We start from the raw sequence: 22,994 nt of genomic DNA on the forward strand, positions 1-22,994 counted from the left end.
CATCATAATAAATGTGTGATTTTTCACTTCAGTGCCACGGTCAGGATGTCTGTTCTGATATTGGCTGTGAACTTTATGTGAAGGATTGCTGTGACATTATAGTGTCAGCTTCAGAGTGGAATGAGTTAAAAATGGGACACAGCTTGTACATCTTGTCAGTCTTAAATACCTCTTCATGAAAATGGGACTCAAATACAATACAGTTTGCTAATGCAATACTTTGTGAATAGTGATACAGGGTAGTTTACAGTTGTTGCTCATATTCTCTCCTGTCTCATTTTACCAAGGGAAGTGGCAACACAACAGCAGTGAGAAGTACACTTTTTGTGCTTAGTATCTGTACTCGATTAAAATGACAAGGGCAGAATTCTGGCCAATGTGGAGGAAGCAAAGTGTTTTTTCTCGACTGGTGTTTCATGTGCAGTGAATATCTGCAGTTCTCAAAAGAGGCATTCACATGTAAGAAGACAGATAAGAAAAGCAGGGAAGAAGTGGAAGATCTAAACAATAGGTGTAGATAGGGGTTAATTGTCAAATAATTGCAAATATACTATAGAGAGAGATTCAATATTTTGGTATATATCAAGTCAACAGCAAGGTTTCACAAACCCATTCTGGCTTTGCTCCAAAAATCTGACAGAAAATGGATGGCTTTTGTTTCTTATCCAAGACTTTGAACACAGACCTGCAGACCCTTTGCAAGATGTTAGAAAAGAAGTTTCAGTTCACAAAGACATCTAAGCGTGTTTTGAAGCAGAAACATGAAAAATATATAGGGAAGCATAGGGATAGGAGTATTGATGATACTTCGAGATGTGTTCGTAGGCGTCTTGTAGAACTGGTGCTCACTGTTTTGGCAGCGTTTATAACAAGCACTTTATTGTGGAGTAAGCGGTAAAAGAAATGTAGACTTAATACAATTACTGTATTTTTGACACTTTTTATTGTAGATCTTTGAGATATCAGAATATTTTATTTTGGAGACTAGAAGGTACAGATGATTTTTTAATACAGCTTGGTTTGCCTATGCTCTATAGATGTCATTAGCGATTTGAAGTTTATCCTCTGACAGCTTTTATCTGTTACGTTTTTATGTAGTTTTGGCTTCATCTTTGCAAACACTTTCAAAAAGCCAATTATGAACTTTCCACGACCACTTTCCTTGCACTCTCAAGTTACGATTGGGTCTTCCTCTCAGCCTGATTACATAATTTATTTTCACCAAATTTGTTACAAGATGGAATTACACAGCAGAGCTATAATTCTGTTTTAAAATAAATCACTCTATAGGCTATAAACGAAATTGAATCCAAAGTTGCTGATAGAGTTTAGAAATACTATTATATGGTTAGTCCATTAGAAATTGTATTAACATCCTCAAGGGAAAGAAGTAATGATAGTGCGTGTTATGAAGTTTAAAATGTAAAAACAGAAACAAAAAGCCACGCCTATGTGTGTCTGGAAGCTTACGATAAGAAATGGGAAAACCTGATGATGTTTCTGTTTAAGAAATCATCCTCCTTTTACTATGTTATCAATAGCAATAAACTTTTATTGTATCAACAGCCGTGATACAGGTCAGCTACACCACCTGCCTCCCACTGAATTCAGGCTGTGAATTTCATGGGTGAGCTAAGAACTAGTTTGCAGGAATTCAAATACTACTATTACCTAGTTTCACATTGCAGCAATCAGAAAGACAAAGTAAACCAACTATCAGCTCAGATTCAGCTGTATTTTGAATGTGGATTAATTAGTCTTTCATATCCATTTACTTTTGAGAACCATATTTCAAGACCAAATAAATGCATTACAGAAACTGAAACTTTTAAGTTCCCCTACCGTAATCTTACATTTTTGTTCTCAGCTGAATTTAGAAATAATCAGAAATGATGATTCTTTGCTACTGCCTCTGTAACTTTGTGCCTTGAGGCAGGAAGAGCCATGATCATCTATTTAAAGGCAGAATAGTTAGCAAAATTTGTTCTTTGACCTAAACTGGAAAACTTCTTGCTTCCAAAGGTAGCATGTTAATTGGAGATTTTTCTTCAGCCCTGTTGTTGTTTCATTAAAATTATGGCAGTAACTTAGAGTGAACTGTAGAGGTGATCTTCCATTCAATTAGGAACCAGATACAAAGACTGGATTATCATGGTGCTTTTCCTATAATATTGGACTGATCTTTTCCCAGGGGGGCTATAAGGAAGCTCAGACCAGTAAGAACACAATAGGTTGGTTTATTCTTTATTACATGTTAGTACTTAAGGAAATTTAGCCATGACTGTTTCTTTCCTGTCCAGCACCGCAGCAAAACTCTAGTATGAGCTATACCGTCTTACAACTTCTGAAATATTAAAGCTTGTCATATTAATGAAACTTAAAACTGCATTCAGCTTTTATTATGCATATTTAAGCATTTTTGTCTAATAGTTATTTATGCTGTACTTGACAGGAAAACTCCCAGTTTAGTTTACCTTGAAGTAGTGGAGGCAGCTCCAAGCATTGTCTCTGTTGAGGTCTTGAAGGTCAAATTCTTTTTAAAGCTTATGCTGCAGCTGAAAAACAGGTCAGATCCTATAATGGTGTCGTTCAATGGTGTGGTAAAATGGGTTGTGAAAACAACAGTAGAGTAAAATAAACACATGTCACTTCCTCCGCTGAAGCCCATAACTCAGGAGCTGTTGGGGTTGCAGTGCAGAACCGTGTGCCTTCTCCTTTTCTGGCTTTCTGCTTTACATCTCCTGCCTGTAATCTGTTAGGAACTTTCATTATTTCAGCATGATCGAGGTTAACTTCTAAACATGATTTATTGCTGCCACCTCTTACAGATGGGGCCTGTGTTTTCAGCTAAACTGTTGCCTAGTTAGATACTTTTTTTTTTTTTTGTTCCTGCAATTTTCACTTTATCATGTTGGGCTTTATTGCACCGAGCTGATAGCCTATTATGGTTCAGCCAAGGGTGGGGAAAAATAATTTGCTCTGAGAAAGAAAATTATACGAAGTAGACATTTTACCTTTGATTGTTTACGACACAATTTTCATGTTCTTCAGAACACAAATTGATTTTTTTTTTTTTTTAATTAGTGTTTTCCTAGAGTTTTCATTTGTTTTCTTTTGGAAGATGACAAAAAGCACTGAAGCATTAGTTTGGCCCTTCAGCAAAATGTGAATTCTCTCCTTCCTACCTTTTTTCTGTGCTACAGCTTCTCCTGGTACACATGGTACCCTGCTCTCACAGCTGGCCAGCAGGTCCATGCAGTATCAGTATCTTGCATCTTCCCACACCTCGAAGTGGAAAGCGTCACTGGAAAATGTAGGTCCAGTGTGCCTTCTGGGAGCAGACAAGCAGGACAGCAGTTGAGTTATGAGGGACCCTGTGTGTGTGCCAGAACAACCAAAGCACTGATGGCACATCTGCCCTGGTTCAGATAATGAACATTACAGGGGCGTATGCAAGCCTTCCACAGATGGGTTGTCTCTGTATTGATGGGTTTTCAGGCTTTTCACTGTTTGCCAGTGTCACTGCTGTGTAATGTAAGTAGGGTTGGTGTTTGTGTTTTTAAGAAGAGCAAGTAATGAAAAAATATCCAGATCTGATGCCACCAAGTTTTTTGTTTCAGCCAGGAAATGGCAGTTGCAAATCTCACCTGCTGTTGTTTCTTAGTAAAGGGAGAACTGTATGCGTATCTTCTCTTGCATACTCAAACACCTTTTCCCATGCATCACATCCCAGGAGTACTATATTCCTTTCTTACCTGTGCATTATTGACTTTCAGTATATTCTGTTGCCTTATATATTTTTAAAACCTTTTGCCTTGCTCCGACCAGATGCCCACATTTCGACTGTCCTCAGTGCAAAAATAGACTGAAAGCAAACTCATGATGTATTGAATCTTCGACTAAATTAAGGAATCCCTTGCAGGGATTCAGGGAAGTGTAGTGTGTAAACTCTCCAGCACCGTAGAAAAGTCATGATCTGTCAGCTCTGTGCACTTGCCTTGATTCAAGGACATTAAAACTCATAGTTGCTGTTGAAAAATGAATGCAAGAATTGCATGGGAACAAAGTTCTGTAACACACAGAAAATCTCCAACCTTCTTATACTGTGAGTTACCCTCAGAGGCCGTTTTTCTGTAAGGTACAGACAGCTGACTGCAAGCAGTAATTTTTGTGGTGCTAGATCAGACTTTAGAAGCTCTGTTTGAGTCTGTGACCTAATGTGGCTCTCTTCAGTTGCTTATGTGATAGAGGAGTTTCTGAGCCCTTAAATGCTGTTCCCTTCCCCTGCCATCCCCCACACCCCTTTTTCTCAGGAACTGGTCTCATGTCATTATGAAGATTCATCAAAGATTTGTTTGCATACATGTACATATGTTTATGGACCTTGGCTGCAGTTAATCCTTAATGCAATAATGTTGACCTCAGCTGAACTATATTTGCCTCATTATACACAAATTGCTACCAAAAATTACTAAATGTTACTTTTTAACCATTTGCATACTGCCACACTAAGTTGAAGAAAAAACGAGGGAGCCCTAAACCTAGAACATACACTGCTCTGTTCCATTCAGTAAAATTAAGCTGATTTTCTTGGCCTTAGTGTGTGATGCTGCACTTAACTCGTGAGCTTTAGCTGTTAATGAAAACAGTGATAAAAGCAATTATTTTTCTGAAAAAGCTCTGCTGTGCTATGTAGGCAATGAAGTACTCCAGTAACTCCTATAATTAAGGCTTTTCTCCTTTGCCTTGGAACATATGAAAAGATCAAAGTGTCGTCCCCCTTTCTCCCTCCCCTCAGTGGACGTTTCATACCACAGAATAAATTTAAGTGCCCAAAACCTAGCATGGGTAAAGGATTTACTCTAAATAAATGTTGTCATACAAATTTTGACTGGGCACTCTAAACAAGTCTTCTTTATGGACAAGATAAATATATATTTCTAGCCTTTTCCTCCTTGAAGTTCAAGATAATCTTATCCAAGGAATAAAACTAGCTACAAAGAAACTAAATAACCTGAAGTAGCCAGCAGCAAACTATGTATAGTTGAGTTAGAGAATGTTTATTCTTGATCTATCAAATAAATAGTCCTTAGAAAGGAAGCTCCACAAATTGGCAGAGATGGGGTATACTGTATGTGATTCCTTCCAGAACTGGTAATAATATAATGCCAATGTCTGGATAGTCTGTAATCTTCCATTCCAGGGAACAAAACTGAAAGTTTCTGCCTCAACCACAGAACATTGTATTTCACAGGTGAGTCATTTTCTCACATTATGGAAATGATCAAGATCATCTGTATAAGTGAGGACTAGTGATTGCTGCTGCTGCGTCAGTGGTGCTACCATCTGCTCAGCTCCCTGCATACTCGGCGAGCTGATTTAACAAGTCTGTTCTTATAGCAACATTAATCCTATTCATATGAGAGATAAAATACTATGTAAATAAATTCTGCCTGCAGTAAGAATTTCCTTTTTGAAAACCAAGTTTTGTTTTATGAATTTCCTAACTCCTTATATATGTTTCGTTTTACCTGATAATCAGATGTTTGCACTGTGTTCTAAATATGCTCTAAATTCTTAAGATATATAATTTATACAAATTTACTGTAATCAGATGATTTTTTTTTTTTTTTCTAATTGAGATTTTAAGGAGTAAAGGCTAAGGTTCTTATATTCAACTACTGAATGTCCCCTTGCATTTGAAGGCTCTTTTTACACTCGGTGATCTGTGTTGCATCATAAAGCTCAGAAATTCCTGGGATTCTTGTATTCCCAATACTAACGGAAACATGTTGATTTCTCTACTCAAGATTCAAATACTGTAATCTGTTTCCCAATGCTCTTGATTGGTTTTTAACTGTGTTATTATGAATCTGTCTGGTTCTTCTTGATATCCTGTAAGAGAAGATACAAAGTGTCATGTAGCACCTCTTTCACATCTGTTTTGTGCTCACACACACAAAACACTAGCAATGTTCTGCATTTCCCCTGATGGAGTATGTAAAGAATTTATCTTGCTTTTTTTTTTTTTTTTTTTTTAGCTTTTCAATTTTCAAGAAATTCCTTCTGCATCAACTCCTTTCTCCCATTTCCCAGTTACTCTTGAAGCTGTGTGCTATTGCTAAATCCAAGTTTCTAATTGAGATTCCAAGCAGCAAAAATTGCATCATTGCCTTTTGTTCTTCCATGAAAGCCCATATTAATGGAGACTGCCTTATATAAAGCAGTCCTCTTTCACCTTTGAGAACAAAGAAGAGTTCCTGTCTGAAATAAGTACTGTGACATTTCAGTGTACTGAAAGAGCTGTACTGAGCCAGGAGATGCTTTATCCAGATCCTTGACCATTCTTATCAGTGCAGTGCACAATCAGCACCAGTGATGGTGTGACGAAGTACCTGGTACAGTCAGGAGCTGCATCTCTGAAACATTTCCCAGGGCTAAGAGAGAAAAGGAGGCCTTGGTATTGCTCAGAGCCTGTTAGAGTGCTGATGCTTGACCTTGAGGTCACTGCAAGAACATAGTTGAGCCACAGACCAGTGTATACTTTGTGGTCTGCTACTGTCTTACTCAAACCTTCCAGTTCCAGACTTGTGCGAAATGTGGGCTCTGATTCAAAGCTCACCAAATTAGCAGTATTTTTAAATTTCCCATCTGAATTCTTCCACTGGTTATTCTGGATTTGGATCAGACTCAGGATTTCTGTAGAAGAGAAAGGGACTGATGCCAGGGTGTGTGGCATGCAATATCTCTTACCATAGTCTGTTAGACCTAAGTGAAATGTGCGTGTGTGATTCTGTAGTTGGAAGAAAATCAGATTCAGGTGTGATTAGTCAAGCTCTGACAAATCTTGACTACTACTCTTAATTTTGAGCTAACGCTTAGGGTTTTGTCAAACATAAATAAAAGATATTTTTCCCAGGTATTTGTGGATAAGTATAAAAATCCTTATGGTGACACATTACAGTATTAGCACCTGATGAGGCTGAGCTCAATTAAGCATCATGCAGAGACAGTATTACTTTCTCTGTTGTATGGTTTTAACATGTTAAATTAAAATGTAAGCTCATGCATGGTCAGACATGAATTTTCATCTTGGGCGATCATCTTAATTTGTCATATGAATTGTGAGATAAAAAATTGTGTCCACAGTGTTCCTCAGCCTCTCTTTCTCACAAGCTGAAAGCAAAGAATATCCAAGATGTTTTACTGATGCTTGGGTTTTCTTTTTCAAAGTGAAATTTTGTTTTATTTTTCTTAATTAAGTTTCCTTCATGAATGTGAGAAAATAGTTTTAAAATAAAAGGAGAAATTGGGAGAAAACTTTGATAAAAAAAAAAAAAAAAAAAGAAAAACTTTGGTTGTAAGAAGGTATCCTCAATTTCATAAATCCTCGGGGAAAAGCAGCATTGAGAGAAACTGGCCTGTCCCTCTGTTCACAAGTCTGCACCATGGGATAGACTGCTGCTGATTTCCATTACTGGTTTTTGTTACTGGGGCATAATACTTTTCCTGTCTTATAGCAAATAACAGCTTGAAACATTTGTCATCACTGGGGTACTAATGCACTTTATTGAAGAAGTACAGCAAATAAGCAGTATGCAAGATCATTTTATTATTTTTTTTTGGCCACTTTAAATTTAGCTCTTATACATGGTTATATGTATGTCTTTCATTAACCCCTGCTTAGCTAAAATGACATATTTGAGAGAAATTAGTCAATTAGTCTTTGCTGCATGTTAAGCATGCTCATACCTCTAGTTAAAGAAAAATGGACTAAGGAGAGAGAATTGGAGGGGCAGTAAAAAGATATATTTTGGCAGTCTTCCATCCACAGATGGCAATGGAGAGAAAAAATCGCCTGGGAACTCTGAATTTTCAGTGTTATTAGGCGGGGCAGGATGTTTGTATTGGTGAGTTTAGAACAAGTAAGGGCAGGAGAAGCTTACAGTATGGTGTTTACATTTGAGACAAGTGATTGGAAACGATTTGCAGGGCTTTGTCTGGGTCACCAAAAACACTCCACCAAGGGAATGAGCAGGAAGAAAAACTACAGTGTTTGGAACAGTTTTCTTTGAAATCCATCTCTTTTGCTAAAAAACTAGCTAAGTACATAGTTTGCTTAGTAAAGCAGCTCCTAAATAAAATTTCAGCTTAATGTCAAACAGCAGCCCAAAGGAACAGTGCTACAGCGGTTGCAGTCCCTTAATGAGACTGAAAAAAAAAAAAAGGTTTAGGCTTTGTGTCACTTCTATTTATGAAAGCAAGCAAAGTAATCCATATTAGGAGTTGTGATTCAACATGCTAGGCTAATACCAAAGAATACATCTGAATTGTGCCTAGGTACTCCTAAAACTTAGCTAATGTGATTTCTGAGGGGCTCAGGAGTGTGGGCAAAATATTTAGGATTCAGTGGCTGATGTTATCCTCATCTGTTTGTTGCTATATGAGAGCTGTCTCCAATGGTTTCCCATTTAGTGGTAATAGCTGGAAAGATCCACAGGGAAATAAAGTTCCTACTTTCTTAGGACCCAAGCAAGAAATGGATTTTTAATGTATTTTTAACTTGAGTCTTTGACTTGCATCTAGGTTGAAGACCACACTTAATTAAAACCCAGTACCTTCCATGCTGTTAATGTCTATGATTACTAAGTGGGGATGTTCTTTGCCTAAAGCAACTCATCTCTCTCCCTGTGCTTGCTACAGTTATGCCACTCCTGCAGCAGATGCCAAATTACTGCAAAGGGATGCTAGCCATTCTCTAGATCACCAAAATGGGCACCATTTACATTTCACAGACAGTGTTTATATAGTGTGGCAGTTCAGCCACTCATCCATAAGGAGCCTCCATCAGTAGAGGCAGGATCAGGACGAAGAACTGACAGATGCAGCTGTAAGGTTAACTTTTCTTTTCATGGCTGCATTCTTTCACAACCAGTGCTTACACTCTGTACAAGCTGAAGCAAAATCACCTGTGCTGCAGAAACTTCCATGTGATCAAAGGTGAAAGGTAGAGACTATTAACCAAACGTGCAGCCCCTGACAGGGAAAATGTGTTGCCAAAAGTTGTTATACCACAGTTGTTATATTCTGCCGATGTATTTGGTGGCATCCTACATTGTACTGCACAAAGAGCATGGTGCAAGTGTGCAGATATGATGCATATTGCATGTACCATGTGTGTATTTGTATGTAGGCGTACAATGACCAGGAAGATGCAAAGTCAATTCTCTGGTCAAGATGCTGGGTGAATTAAAGCTCAGTGTGATAATTAAAAGCACAAGGACCAGTGAGCAGCTGAGGCTGTTGTCTTTAGAGACACTGGTAGCTGTATTTCAAAGAAAAAGCTGAGAATGGTCTGCAGCTGTGGGGCTATATGACAGGGAATATATTGATCAGTTTACAAAGGGAGGTTCATAAATCTCATCTTATTCCTGTTGCTTGTCTGAATTTTGACCTAGTTCAAGTGTGGTGCTGATTTTCCCCCATGAGGATGGCTGTCGTTTCACTAGATTGATTATTCCGCTGCATTTTTGCAGCACATACCTGAATTCAGTTATGCTATATCGAGGCATAGAAAGTACAACAGAACCGAAAAGCCTGCATTTAAATAGTTATTGCTCAAACTGTTTTTAGATTTTACTGGAGTGCTTAAGAAAATAGGGAAATTGTAGAACACAAAAATGAGCTTGGAGCCTTCCTCCAATATTTGTTATATTTTGTAATAAAAATAAGGGGAAAAAAACAAATACCCACAAATGAAGCAAGAGCTATCAATCAGCTCTGTCCTGCTGGGATATTAGAAAACGTGAGGGAGCAATTAAGACTTTGGACTGCAATCCTTTGCTGCCACAGAGGTTTCTTGGCAACAGCTGGAGGTTGCCAAGAAACCAAGAAACCAAGCCCAGCACTCCCGTGTTACAGGGGGACACCTGGGGGGGGCTGAGTGGGGTGGCCAGGCTGGCACCCTTGTTTTATCCGGCAGACACCAGCAGGCTTGCAAGCTTAGAGCTTGAAAACACTGATGTTGGGGTAGGTAGGTAAGAAAAAAAAAAAAAAAAAAAGTAAAATAGCTTTCCTGTCTACTTGTCATATCAGTGTGTTTTTTTTTTTTTTTCTGGTTCTCCATAAATCTGAAAAAAGAGTAGGTCTTCATTTGTCAAAGTCCTTGAGCATAACTTAAGCCAGGATGGAGAAGCTGCTTAGCTGTCTTGCTGAACTGTGGATTTTACAGTCCAAGAGCTGCCAAGTCCCTTTGTCTGTGTGTGCCCTAAGAATCATGGTGGTCACTCTGTATTTGTCGTAAGACGCTGTCCTCTTCGTGCTACAAGGTCCTCAGGGGCAATCAGCAGTGATTTAGTGAATGCTATCTTTAGGTAAATAAAGGGCCATTTTAAGTTTCTGTGGGCATTCCCAGTTCTGTTCTTTTAACCATGTCTTATTAATAATTTAATAATCCTTCTCAGTGGAAGGCTTCTGTTTTCAGCCCAACAGCCATCATCAGCTGTATGGAAGTCAGTCGATAGTCATTGGAAATATGCTGAAAGGAAAACAACAGTGTTTTTAAAGGGGAATACAAAATCATAGGATAAATATATATATATATATATTATATAAAATAATATCCAGAGTCAAACTAATATTTTACCATAAATGCCACATTTTCTTGGAGAGTATTTTACAGCATTTAATTCTTGTTTTGGTGCATTGCAGGCACTGCATAATGTTCAGTGTTTATTCAATTTCCAAAAGAATAATTTAATTCTAAGGTTGTGCTGCCACGAGCAACATGCTTGAGTAACTCTCACAGAGAATGTCGTTAATAGTCAGCCCTTGGACTGTATTTTACATCTGTGTTTCTGTTCTGTGTGCCAAAAGGCAAGAATCTTGTGTGCCTTTTGAGTGCAAGATAGAAAACTGTCCCTGTAAAAATTACCCGTGTAGACTGTAATATGTACATGTATATTAAGTGGATCTGTGTAATATCCAGTCTGTATTAAAATAAATAAAGAAAAGGTCAGATTATAAGAGCCAAGATTAAGTGTCAAGCCAATTTGTGTTGAACTGTCAAGAGCAGTGTGATGTTTCAGACTTTCTGAGTACAGGTATTTTCACTGTCCTTATCAATAAATTTAGGTAATCTTTAGTGCGGTTTACTTTATCAAATCTTTCACAAAGGCATTTGTACTCATGAATTACCGTGTTTGCTGTAATGAATTAAAATTATGTGTAAAATTCAGTCCTAAAGAATGCAGTTTATAGACAGATGAGATACTTATCTTTGCTTGTTTGCCACCTAAGTCACTCAGATTTATTACCTAAAATAAAAATGCCAAGTCTTCGAGTAAAAAGGCATTAGTCATCAAGTCAATTTTCATCTTTTTAATATTAATCAACTGCTGTTTCTGAATTGATGTTTGTGCTACTGTCACAAAAATAAGTGTGTGGGGGTTGGTGGGGGTTCTGTGCACAAGGTCAAATTTGCTGCAGAATGCTGTGCTTGTTTTAGCAGCAGATGGATAACATTACATGGATTTTAATTACCGAAATTAATCCTGACTTTTAGGAAATACTCTGCCTTATTAGTGACATAATTGGCCACATGATAACATTTGAATTTTGTGGCACAGATGTGTTTGTTAAAAAAACGCCTCTGTCCTTCTGGAGAAGAATGAGAATTACTCAAGTTTTACTTGCTTGTTGCTCCTCCTCTCTTAGCAACCTTTTATACAATATAGATATTTTTCAATGATAACTTGAAATAGTCTGTTGGAATTGTGAAGGAGGTGTGTGCACGTTCACAAGGCGCTTTTAAAACACCTCTGCAGCTGGCACTCTGTAAGAATAATTATAACAAGGAAAGCTGTGCTATAAGCATGGGCTTTTACAGAGCTCCTTTGCTGAACTCTTGCAGCTCCTCTGCAGCACAACAGAGAGTGTCTCAGCAGATGACTACTAGAAATAGGCTTTTTTACCTGTGAATAGTTTTATTTATTTATTGTATCCTTTAGTTATTTATTCATACTGTATTCATACTACTTTCTAAAAGATATTAAGTTTCTTTTTTGCTTCTTTCAATGAATTCCTCCTCTCTCAATCCTTTGTGAGGAGCCTTGCACTAAAAGGAGTGTAGAGAGTTAATTGGGGTCTCCTATTATTTTTTTTCCCTGGTATCTAGTTACCTTTATCATCATCACCCATCTCTCCGTGTTCCTGCTATATTTCATGCAAGGACATCTTACAGGATTTCTCTGTTGTAGGAGCTATCTGGAAATCTTCACTTTTAGCATGTTTTTCTGTTTGTATGGGAGAGGTGGCTAAAGATGGATATGGTGGGTAAATGGAAAGCTCCTGCAGAAAGGAAGAGATGTATTTATTTTCCTGTCTTTTGTGGGTAGGAGAGTAAAAACTGTTTTCTCAATACAATGCAAAAGACCTGGTCAGATTAAGTATTCAAAAGAGTGTTACGAGAAAGGCAAAAGTGAAGTAATGAAACAAGTTTCTGGAAAAAGTCGTGGGATCTATTGTTGGAAGAGTTTAAGAGGAGATCAGACATATCAGGAATGACATAGATGTAGTTGCTCTTATTTAGGGAAAGACAAATGGACTAGATGCTCTCCAGAGGCCCTTCTGTGATCCATTTTTCTATGGTTTCCATGATCTTTTGTGAGCTGTGGATCAGGATTAATTACCTGCCTGGTTAATTTGAACTGAGCCCCCTGCTAGCTTAGCTGCACTCTCCCCAGGACCAGATGTATTCTTTCTGCTGCCCAGCACTGGGTCTGTGTGTCCACAGGCTCTCAGCTTCCTAGGCTCTACCACAGCAAACTGATCTGCTCAACTGGGGAAAGCAAAGGCACTTGTCAGCAGTCATTGTTACTACAACTTCTAGCTGGTGTTTACAAGACTGGTGATTGGCTCGGCATGCAAATTGAAAGAAAGCAGAGCTTGGATGGTATTGTAATGCAGTGCAGGATGGCAAGGCTGAGCTGAGAGCACAGGCCCCACGCACATGTCCCTTGGCAGCGCAGCTGGGTTGCCGGTGTAAGAAATATGAGGGATGTAAGATTGAGCTACCAGCAAGCTGTAATTAAAATAGCTCTGAGTCCTAAGGAGGGGAGGCAGTTGCCATGGGGAATGGAAACCGTACAAAGAGTGTAGCTCTGTGCCTGAAGCATAGGAGGTTGGAATTGCTGCCTGGCACGCTCAGAGAGAGGTTAAAGCAGGGAGCTCTGAAAACATCCTGACATCAAAAGGTGGAGTAGTATAGCAGAAAGCAGCACAAAAGCAAGCAGGGGTATATTTTGTTGTACCAACCAACCGTAATGGGTGCTAAAATAGCCAAAGCTCACCCCTCTTATCTAGGTTCTTGTATGTATCCACTTTAGTGTCTTTTCCTCCCATCCTCAGCAACTCACTTCACTCCTCTCCACTCCTCATACAGTGAAATCTTAGTCCTGCTGGAGGCTATATAAATTTTGCAGTTTACATTGATGGGTCTGGGTTTCTGCCTCTGGAATTTCAAGTACGTTATGTATTTGTGGCTGAGAAGCAAGAATATCCAAAATAGAGATGGTACGTGTTCCTGTTTCCTACCTCATGCTAGCACAAGTGTCTTTGTGTTCACCCTGCCAACAGTAGCAGGGAGTAAATGCCGTGAAAAACAACTTTGTTTTGCTTTTGAGGGTGGCTTGCTGCCCCGATCTGGTTGATGATGTGGAAGAGAGTGCTGGCCCAAGGGGGGCCAGGACCAGGAACAGCAGCTGTCCCACTGATGAGCTTAAACAGAGGAGCACAAATCCACACCCTGTTAGCACAACTTTTCATTTGACGGTCAGCCAGTGCCCCGTTGGGTCTAGAAGGAAATTTGGCACTTTGCACCTGACAGATGGCCTCTCAAAGGGATGGTGTAGCTGGCAGATGCCTCTCCCAAGTGATCTGCTCAGCTTTAGAACAAGCCCTGGGTTTCTTGACAAGCTTGAAAAGGCCTGTGTGAATCCTTCATCAAAAACCCTGCCTTGAGGCATTGTCATGTAGAATCACTTCTGTTGTGTTCCTTAATTGTGGCTAGAAAGTGACAACACTCATAGGAAAGTCTGTAATTGGGAAGAAAAAAAGGCTATGTAATCCAAAATGCCACAGAATGAATACACACACACCTTTTAAAAAAAATTACTTTTTTTTTTCTGCGCAATTTATTTTTAATATCTTTATAATAGGACATACTCAGGATATCTTTATAATAGGACATGCTCAGGCATGGGATAATTAGTGATGCAGAGTGGGTAACAGGGAGAGAGCAGGACTGGACTTTGGGCAGGAGGTGGTCCCTGGACGGCTGTGGTCCACTGGAACCAGTAGAAATCTGAAGACCAAAGTTGGTCTGAATGGACTGTGGAAAGACTCTTGGTGGCGAGTCCTGCCTTGCCTGCTCTTGTTTTGAGGGATGCTGTTATGAGCCTGCTTCAAGGCCCAGGTATTTAATTCGTTCTTCGACCCAGCCAATGTGGCATTTAAAAACAAATACTCCCACTTATCAGAAATGTTTAATGCCACCAGAGCTGCAGGAGACAGATAAGTAGCAGAATTTTAACTTGAAACAAAATGACCTCCACAATGTCTTTCTCACAGCAAAACCTTTTTTATTCCAGCCAAATATTTTAGCATTTGCCATGCTCATGTTTAAATGCACAACTTCATTCCACAGATATGTGAAAGAATCATATGAACTGAACTGTGCTGTAACCCTGGAGTTTGGATTTCCTTGTACATTGGTTTAATACAATTTTGTTAAGTGAAGTTTATTTTTCTTTGAACGAACTCTTAGGAATATTGCAACAGTGTTTGTTAAAGGTGCCCATATAAAATATGGAGTGCTACTAATGCAGTCAAGATCAAACTATTATTTTTCATGTGTTCACCAGGTAAATATATATGATTAGATATTTATACTTCATTTATACAAAAGTCCTTAAAATATTATGTACCCCTGCTACAGAGAAGGAAAATTAAATGCCTAAATAATAAGAACATTTGTTAATTTTATATTTATATGTATACTTACATATGAAAGTCAATAAAATAAGTATTTTATAAGGATTTATATGTAGGAGGGTTTAAAACATTGAATATTATTGGTTTCAAACTGTAGTGACTACATAAATGGGCCATTTAATTGCTTTTGATAGAAATTCACCTTAACTTCTTTAGATTTATCTATCCAATTAAACGTGTTGAAAATCTCAGGCGGTGAAATTATTAGGTGGATTGTAAAACACTTTATTTAAAAGCCATTGCTAGTGAGGCAATTTGAAACATGCATTATCTTAATCTGCTTTCTATTCAACATACTGTAGCTAACAAACACTTTTTTTTTTTTTATCCTTGTTTGTCATAATGCTGTCATTGTGCAAGTAAATGCATAAGAGGGAAAGATTATAGGTACTTATTATTCTACAGATCTTGTTCACAATACTATGTCTTTTTTTTTTTTTTTTTTTTTTTGAGACTGCATAGTATATCAAAAGCTAAGGAAAATGTTTTAATATCAGAATCAAACATTTCAATTATTAGTGGTTTCTGCTCTCGGTTACTGTAGGAGAGGTGTTTGTGCTTTTAAAGTAGTGTGCCAATACAGATGGTTAGATCATATATGATATTATGAACTCTAATAATGCCACCTGGATTAAATGTTTTGAAGGACAAAATCAGATAAATTCAGATTAAAAAGGAGGATGCAGACTTTTTTACAGTAAGGAAAGTGAATCTCTGAAGTAATTTATTTTGGGATATAGAGGTATCTACATATTGAAAAGGAAGAACAAACATTTCTATAAGAGACGCTCTGTCTCTACTCTGCTAGGGTGTCTACATCTATGATTCATCAGCAGGATCAGGGCTGCAAAGTCTACACAAATGTCAGACCAGGAGAGACTAGGTCATCCACAAAATCCCATTGTATTTTTTGTTATCCTCTGAAACACTGAAAATATCATTCTTTCAGTTGAAAGTAAGTATTCCTGTATGTGCGGTAGAGAAACTTCAAGGCAAGTCTAGAGGACCTCATCCGGGGACTGAAAATAGTTGACAGTAAATAAAAGGAAAAATGGTCCTTGCTCTTCTGTTCCCCTTTTTGTCCTCTCTTCTCTCTGTCCGCTTCAGAATGAAAAATCAGGATGTGCCAGGGGCAAGCTGGATATCTCTGGAGGCCATTACTGGCTTTCCAACACTTTCAGATGCTTCACCGCCCTGTTGGTTCAGCCAGTGAAGTTAACAAGATTACCTCTCTCCTTATTGCACAGCACTATTTTGATATCCTACCTGATAAAGCATTTTCTCTTTGTCCATTTTCTTGCTAGCTGGCGGTGCTGCTTGAAACCTCATGCTTTGCCTTTATCCAGGATTTTCCAAAGCTACACTTACCCCAATTCTCCTTGCCCCCTGTTGAGTAAGCTGAGTATAGACTCTTACTTTTTTGGAGAACCATTTCCTTTTGTGGGTGTGCAAGTCTGCAGAACTTTTCATGCCTGGTATGGCAAGTCCCTTTGTGGTTCTTTCCTTCTATAGGAAGGAGGAGGGATGGCTTTCCAGTGGTGTCCTCTCACTTCCTGCTATGCTGGGTAGAAGACATCTCTGTAGGATGCAGAAATAGACTTTCCTTTTCTTAAGGAAGATGAAAAAGTATCCACAATTTACATCAGAGGTTTCTAAATAGGAGGTGTAATTGAGCTTTAAAGTTTCTAAGTGTACATCCATATGAGGAGCAGCTGAAGGAACTGGGGTTGTTTAGTCTGGAGAAGAGGAGGCTCAGGGGAGGCTCTTATTGCTCTCTACCTGAAAGGAAGTTGTGAGGAGCTGGGGATCAGCTTCTTCTTGCAGATAACTAGCGATAGGACTAGAGGGAATGGCCTCACGTTCTACCAGGAGAGGTTTAGGTTGTAAATCAGGAGAAATTTCTTCTCAGAAAGATTAGTTAGGCATTGGAATGAGTTGCCCAGGGAGGTGGTGGAGTCAACATCCCTAGGGGTGTTCAAGGAAAGGTTGGATGTGGTGCTTGGGGACATGTGTTAGTGGGTGACATTAGTGGTTGGGGAATGGTTGGACCAGATGATCTTGGAGGTCTCTTCCAACCTGAATGATTTTATGATTCTATTTGCTAAAAGCAATGAATCAAAGATAGTTTAGGGTTTGAATTTTTTCCTCATTAATTTATTGTGAATTTATTTATGGTTTGATGTTGCCAAATAGATGCAAACAATATATGTAGCAAGAAGACAAAATCATTTATAAATAGGATTAGTTTTGTGATGGGATAATCCTGAAGGAAGACCCAAACCTGTTTTTTGTCAAAGTTGTGCAGGTAGCCCTCTAAGCCATTTCCCCATGCAAAGTCAACCTGTTGGTAATTAAATTTGAACTCTATTAAACTTTATTTTCTACTATTTGCTTATTGTTATTTTTCCTAAAAAATGCACCTTTTATTTTCCTTTTTAAAGGAAAGTGAGACTTATCAACAAACACATAAGATCATGGATATTAGTCTAAGCGTAAATTTTCTATTAGATTCAATTTACTGCTAGTGCAATAAAACTGTCATCAGATCGAATGAGATTTTCTACTGCATCAGCCATAACACAGTGACATTAAATCGGAAGTATATAATTTTTCCATTGTTCTCTTACTCATGAGTTATGAAAATTATAAAGTAACGCACAGTATCATGCTAATGCTTGCATTTTTTCCAGCAGATAAGTAGTGATTTTGTCAGGGTAGTTTGGGGCATCTAATTAGTTTCTGATTACATGGCTGTTTTGTAGGATGAAAAATAGCACAATTTACTGCAGTAAGGATGAAAGCTTTTTCATGAAAGCTTTTCATGAAAATTTGCATGAAAAAATGTAGGGAAAAGCCCAAACATTAGCTCCCCAATTTTTGAACTGGAGCCCTCTGTCTTTCATTTCTCGTGGTCTGTTCTGTTACATTAGACATGCATTGAATGATGTGATTGACATCTTCCACAATTACTGTTCGCATATAATTAGATGCAATGCTGACAAGGACTCTGTTGTTTGTTTGTTATAGTTTCACAAAAAGGCCTTATCATTTTTTCTTTTTTCCTTTTTTTTTTTTTTTTTTTTTTCCTCTTGCTTTTCTGGCATGGGTCCATTAGAAGCATTGCACTATGTTCTTCTGGTGACTAGGAGCAAAAATAACTTCCAGACATTAAAATGTTACTCGCATGTCATCAGCTCCACCTCTTGGATTAAATTGTTTTTTATTTACAGATGCAGTAGTTCATAGGAGAATCCTCTCTGAAAGTGTAAAAACTACTGAGACTGTGCCCTAGTAAAAGCACCCATATCAATTGCTCTGTCCTGGAAGTTTCAACATTCAGTGCTTGATTACCAGTTAAGTTTAATTATGAATCATTTTACTGATTGGAGAATAAGTTGGGTCACATTGTCCTCTAGTGGTTCACATAGATAACTGCCCTGCTGAGAGACTTGTGTTTTTATATCCTCTCCTGCTGTTCTCATACAAGTCCAAGTCACTTCAGAAGAGGGCTGATACAATGACCAAATAAAAATTGATACCTTAATGACGCTGTGTCAGTACAGCCAGATGTCTTCTATAAGTGTGTATTGTCTACTTGAGAAAAAAAATATATTTAAAATATTTCAAAATAGCAGTAGACACTCATGAGAAGGTAATGCATTTAGCCAGAGCATTTGATGGAAATAAATATATCCTGTTTACTGACAGTAACAAAGTACAATCTCAGCATGAGATATTTGTATAGATTGAAGAACAGCTTACCTGCACAAAACACACAGGGATTCCATATGAATGAAAGCAGAATGGGAGTCTGGCATCTCCTGTGGCTACTCACTTGTAAACTGTGACAACAGCAGGCTTTTGCCCTGTAATGTGAAAGCACTCACTGCCTTTCGTACAAAACGGTGAAAGCAACTGAGCACTTCACAGCTGGGAATCTGCCAGCATAATGCAGACATTTGCAAACAGAAGGAGAGATCTCGTAGCAGGGAAAATGATCACAGAATCATTAAGGTTGGAAAAGATCTCCAAGATCATCTGGTCCAACCATCCCCTACCACCATTATTACCCACTATCCATGTCTGTTTTTTCCATGATAAAATGCACTTTCCGTTAGAGAATATTTCATCGTCTTTTCAAAGTAAGATGAGTTTTTGTCCCCTGTGACAGAGCAGTGCTGCAGGCAGAGATAGGGCAGGCAGGCAAGGAAAGGATGCTCTGACCAGCAACTCTCCCCTTCTATCCTTCTTTTGAAGAGGCCTTCCTTTTGAAGACTGAAATTGATGGCAAACACCAGGGAACTGCAGAATACCTTGATTATACCTGACATGGCGGAGCTGTGCATTCAGTGTTGCCCACCACCAGCCTCAGTCCTGCCCATGTCCCCACACCTAAAAGCATAAGTGAACACTGCCGCTGCAGATGTGCTGACAGAAGCAACATATATGAAAACAGCTCTGTGGTATAAAAAGCCTTCACCTTGTGAAATAAGCTGTGGTGCCATTTCTACAGTTCACTCATGAGTTTACTAGAAAGTGAGGGATGCAAGAATATTTGCAAAGAGTTACTTTTATCTCATGCTCTGTCACTCTTTTGCCACTGGGGATCTTTTAAACCAAAGGCATGTTTCTAGTTAAGAAATCAGATTGATTTTTTTTTTTACACAGCTGCCAGAGTGGGGATGATGATTTTTTTTTATTTTTCTTTAACAAAAAGGCTTCATTTTAAAGAGTCACCTTAATAACTCTTTTTTGTTTCATGCTTTGTAGTGTTATTTCCAAGGATTTTATTACCATTTATTTAAGCTAGATGCTAAGCAAAACTCCGTTTATTATGAATTCAGACCATGTGGGTTTATCTCTAAGTACTAGAGGGTCGGCTGCAGAGATGGATATATTCAGAGCTCACAGACTACAATTTCTGCTGTAATGATTTCTTAAACATTCCACACTTTCAGGTGGATATAAGGCTGCATATATTGCCCTCCCTCCACACAGAAACCTTTTAAAGAAACCTGTTACTGCTTCCCCCACGTGCTCTTTATTGCACCCCAGCAGAGAGGAGGCCCTGCCCCATCATTAGAGACCCAGCAGTATTTCCTTCCAGGAGCTCTGCAGCGGTGCTCAGTTACTGCTGGAAGCAGGAGAAAGCTGTGACCAATTACACCTGTTTCTATTGATCAGGAAAATCCAGGCTGCTCATCACAGCAGAGGGGCGCATTGCTCCTACTCGCTGTGTCAGTCACTGTTCTCCTCCAGCTGTGTTAACTCCACCTTCCCACAGTGCTTTCTTATCAGGGTTATGTCAGCAGATTCAGGGGGCTTTCCAGAACATCCTGACCCTTGATGTAAAAAGCACTCAGGCCTGGAATCTGTTGGAAGTGATTTTTGGTGCAACCGATCCCTCATGACCTCTCGTAAGGCTGTCCAGGAACCACATTTGCTAATGGAAAAATGAAAGTAGTGACCTCATGTGTTCCCAGGCCCTGCAGGTAAAGTTCTGCCCCACACACCAAGGCTTTTGTCCATTTTGGACAATTGCTTTCCAGCAGGCTGCATGGCGAGTCCCACATGTGCCTATGCTGCTGATACGAGCAAGTGAGTAATAGATGTCTCTGCAGAATAGATGCTGTAATTCACTGCTTTGCTGTATGAATGTGGAGAGCATCTTTTGGTGGAAAACAGGTGGTAATTTTATTTAGATCCAACTGTATCACTGAGCAATATAACTAATGAGATGATAAAGCCCTGCCAGACTTCCCATTTCAATAAACATCTAATCTTGAAATTGTTTTAATCAAGCTTCCTTATCAGATGTTCTCATTACTGTGCTGTTGGCACACACCTGAGAGTATCGCTTTGCCTCAGTTCAAAGGGTGATGCTGTTTTAATTTGGACTCTTAAATCCTTTCTATTTCAGGATTAATTTTTTTGTGTGGCCTTTTCCAAAGGCAGTGTGTATCGTTAAAGGGGCTGTGCACAAATGGTAACGTGCTTGCTTTTTCTCTCACCAGAATAATGAAATGGTAGAACTGCAGAGGATACGAATGAAAGATGAAATTCGAGAGTACAAATTTCGAGAGGCGAGGCTCCTGCAGGACTACACTGAACTTGAAGAAGAAAATATCACTTTGCAGAAGCTGGTGTCCACTCTGAAACAGAACCAAGTAAGCACTGGGAGACTCTAGGTGCTGTGCTGGAAAATGACGGCATTTTCTCAGGTTTCCATGATGTGATCAATCAGAACACTTCGATAGAAGTTTCTTTGTGTGTGTATGTGTATTGGTATTTTTTTAGTTGGATTTTTGCTGGATGTTTATTCCGTAACAGTGTTATTGGCCATTTTTTACATATGAGGTGGCCCTTACCTCAGTTTTGGGAAAATCCTGAGGGACTATTTCTGCACAGAACTTTGTAATAGTGGGATAACGATTACCATATCCATGATTGCATCTTTTCCCTTTCTGTGTTTCCTCCCCTCCCTCCCTGCACACTGACCTCCATGCCGAGCAGCAGGAGCAGGTCAGCCCTCCGTTTCCTCTTACTTTGTTTCCTGTGTTCCTTTTCCATGTCTGAAGTGGAGAAAAGAGGAAATAATCTTTTACCTGTTCTCCTTTTTCTTTCTTTTCACTGGGTTTTCCTGTACCAGTGCTGCTCTCTGCTCAGCAATGCTAACCTGCACGTTTGGCATGCTCCAAAAATAGGCAAAGGGGTGTCAGGTGCTCCTAGTTTCTTTTATGTTTTCCCTGTGGCAGTGACATGCAGCTGACGGCAAGGCAGCATGCTGTAATTCTCACTGCAGTGCAGAATGTTCCCCCAGGAGCTGGTAAATCACAGCCCTTTACATCCAGTTGCAAACAGTGGTTGGGTCTGTCCTCTTGCCTTTACAAAAGTACAGTTTCCTTTGCCTCCGGATATAAAAACTGCAGAGGAAGTCATCAGGCACACAGTTGTCTTTTAAACTGAATGAAAGAGATTTGTTCTAATGTCAGAAAACTGAGCTTGCCATGATAAATAAGTACGTATTCAATCTGGATGATGAAACAGTTTCTTTTAGACACTTCCCACACCAGCATAACATAGTGCTCTGTAACAGCATTTCCCCAACTTCCAGTAGATTGCAGTAGTACTGCTTTGCAGACCCTGTTTTATATCCTAGGCTATGTAATGGTTCATTTATCAAATAGCTAAGACCGGCAGTTTCTGGCAGCAGTCTGTTAGTAAGGCTGCCTTATTCCAGCAGGAATATGCAGCACTATTTCATCTGTCTTTGCTATTCTACCCCACTAGCACAAATGGAATTGAAGCTTGTAGAACAATGGAGCAGTGCTGCAGAGAATGCACAATTAATGCAAGTTGGTGTCATTCCCTTATTTCACACTCTGAAACTGAATTTCTAGCAGATCATCTTTATGTCAGAGTTACTTAACAAGCCAGCAAATTTTGCCTTTGAGGAATATATTTTTTCCACATCAACCTCATAGGAGGCATCTTCACAGGAAAAATAAACATAAATACCCCTTTAAGGACCATCATAGTTTCCCCCAGAAGAAAATCTGTTTACCAGTGTTTGTATTTGTCATAGTATATCATTCTTAATGGAATCAAATGCTGGCACTCTGGGGAGAGAAAAAGCATTGCCACATTTTTGAATGACATAAAAAGTCAGTCATTTTGTATCACATACCCACGCACATGTGATTCCAAAACCAGTTTTAATCTACAAGATAAAATATCAAGAGCATTTTATATTTTACTACTCTAATTTACAAAACCATATGTTACAAGTATTGGTGAGAAACTGTCATCATTTTTGTAGCTTTTGTAAGCAAGAATCTATGATATGGTTACTGTATGGATAATGTAGAACTCTGGTTTTCATATGGACTTAAAATGGAAAAATGGAAGATGTGTGTTTTTTGTTGTTGTTGTGGTTTGTTTTT

General features: G+C 38.8%; 1 protein-coding gene across 8 annotated transcripts in view; it reads left to right on the forward strand.

The window, feature by feature from the left end:
• BICD1 (BICD cargo adaptor 1) overlaps positions 1–22,994 on the forward strand; it is a gene marked incomplete at both ends in the record, with an annotated part of 169,178 nt that overhangs the window by 99,772 nt on the left and 46,412 nt on the right. For all 8 annotated transcript variants that reach the window (XM_084306335.1, XM_084306337.1, XM_084306336.1 and 5 more), the window contains one exon: positions 21,066–21,218. In XM_084306335.1, coding sequence (XP_084162461.1) covers positions 21,066–21,218 — 153 coding nt within the window. The remainder of the gene's footprint in view (positions 1–21,065; positions 21,219–22,994) is intronic.

Source organism: Netta rufina (assembly GCF_964035555.1).
Source record: "Netta rufina genome assembly, chromosome: 1".
Taxonomy (NCBI): domain Eukaryota; kingdom Metazoa; phylum Chordata; class Aves; order Anseriformes; family Anatidae; genus Netta; species Netta rufina.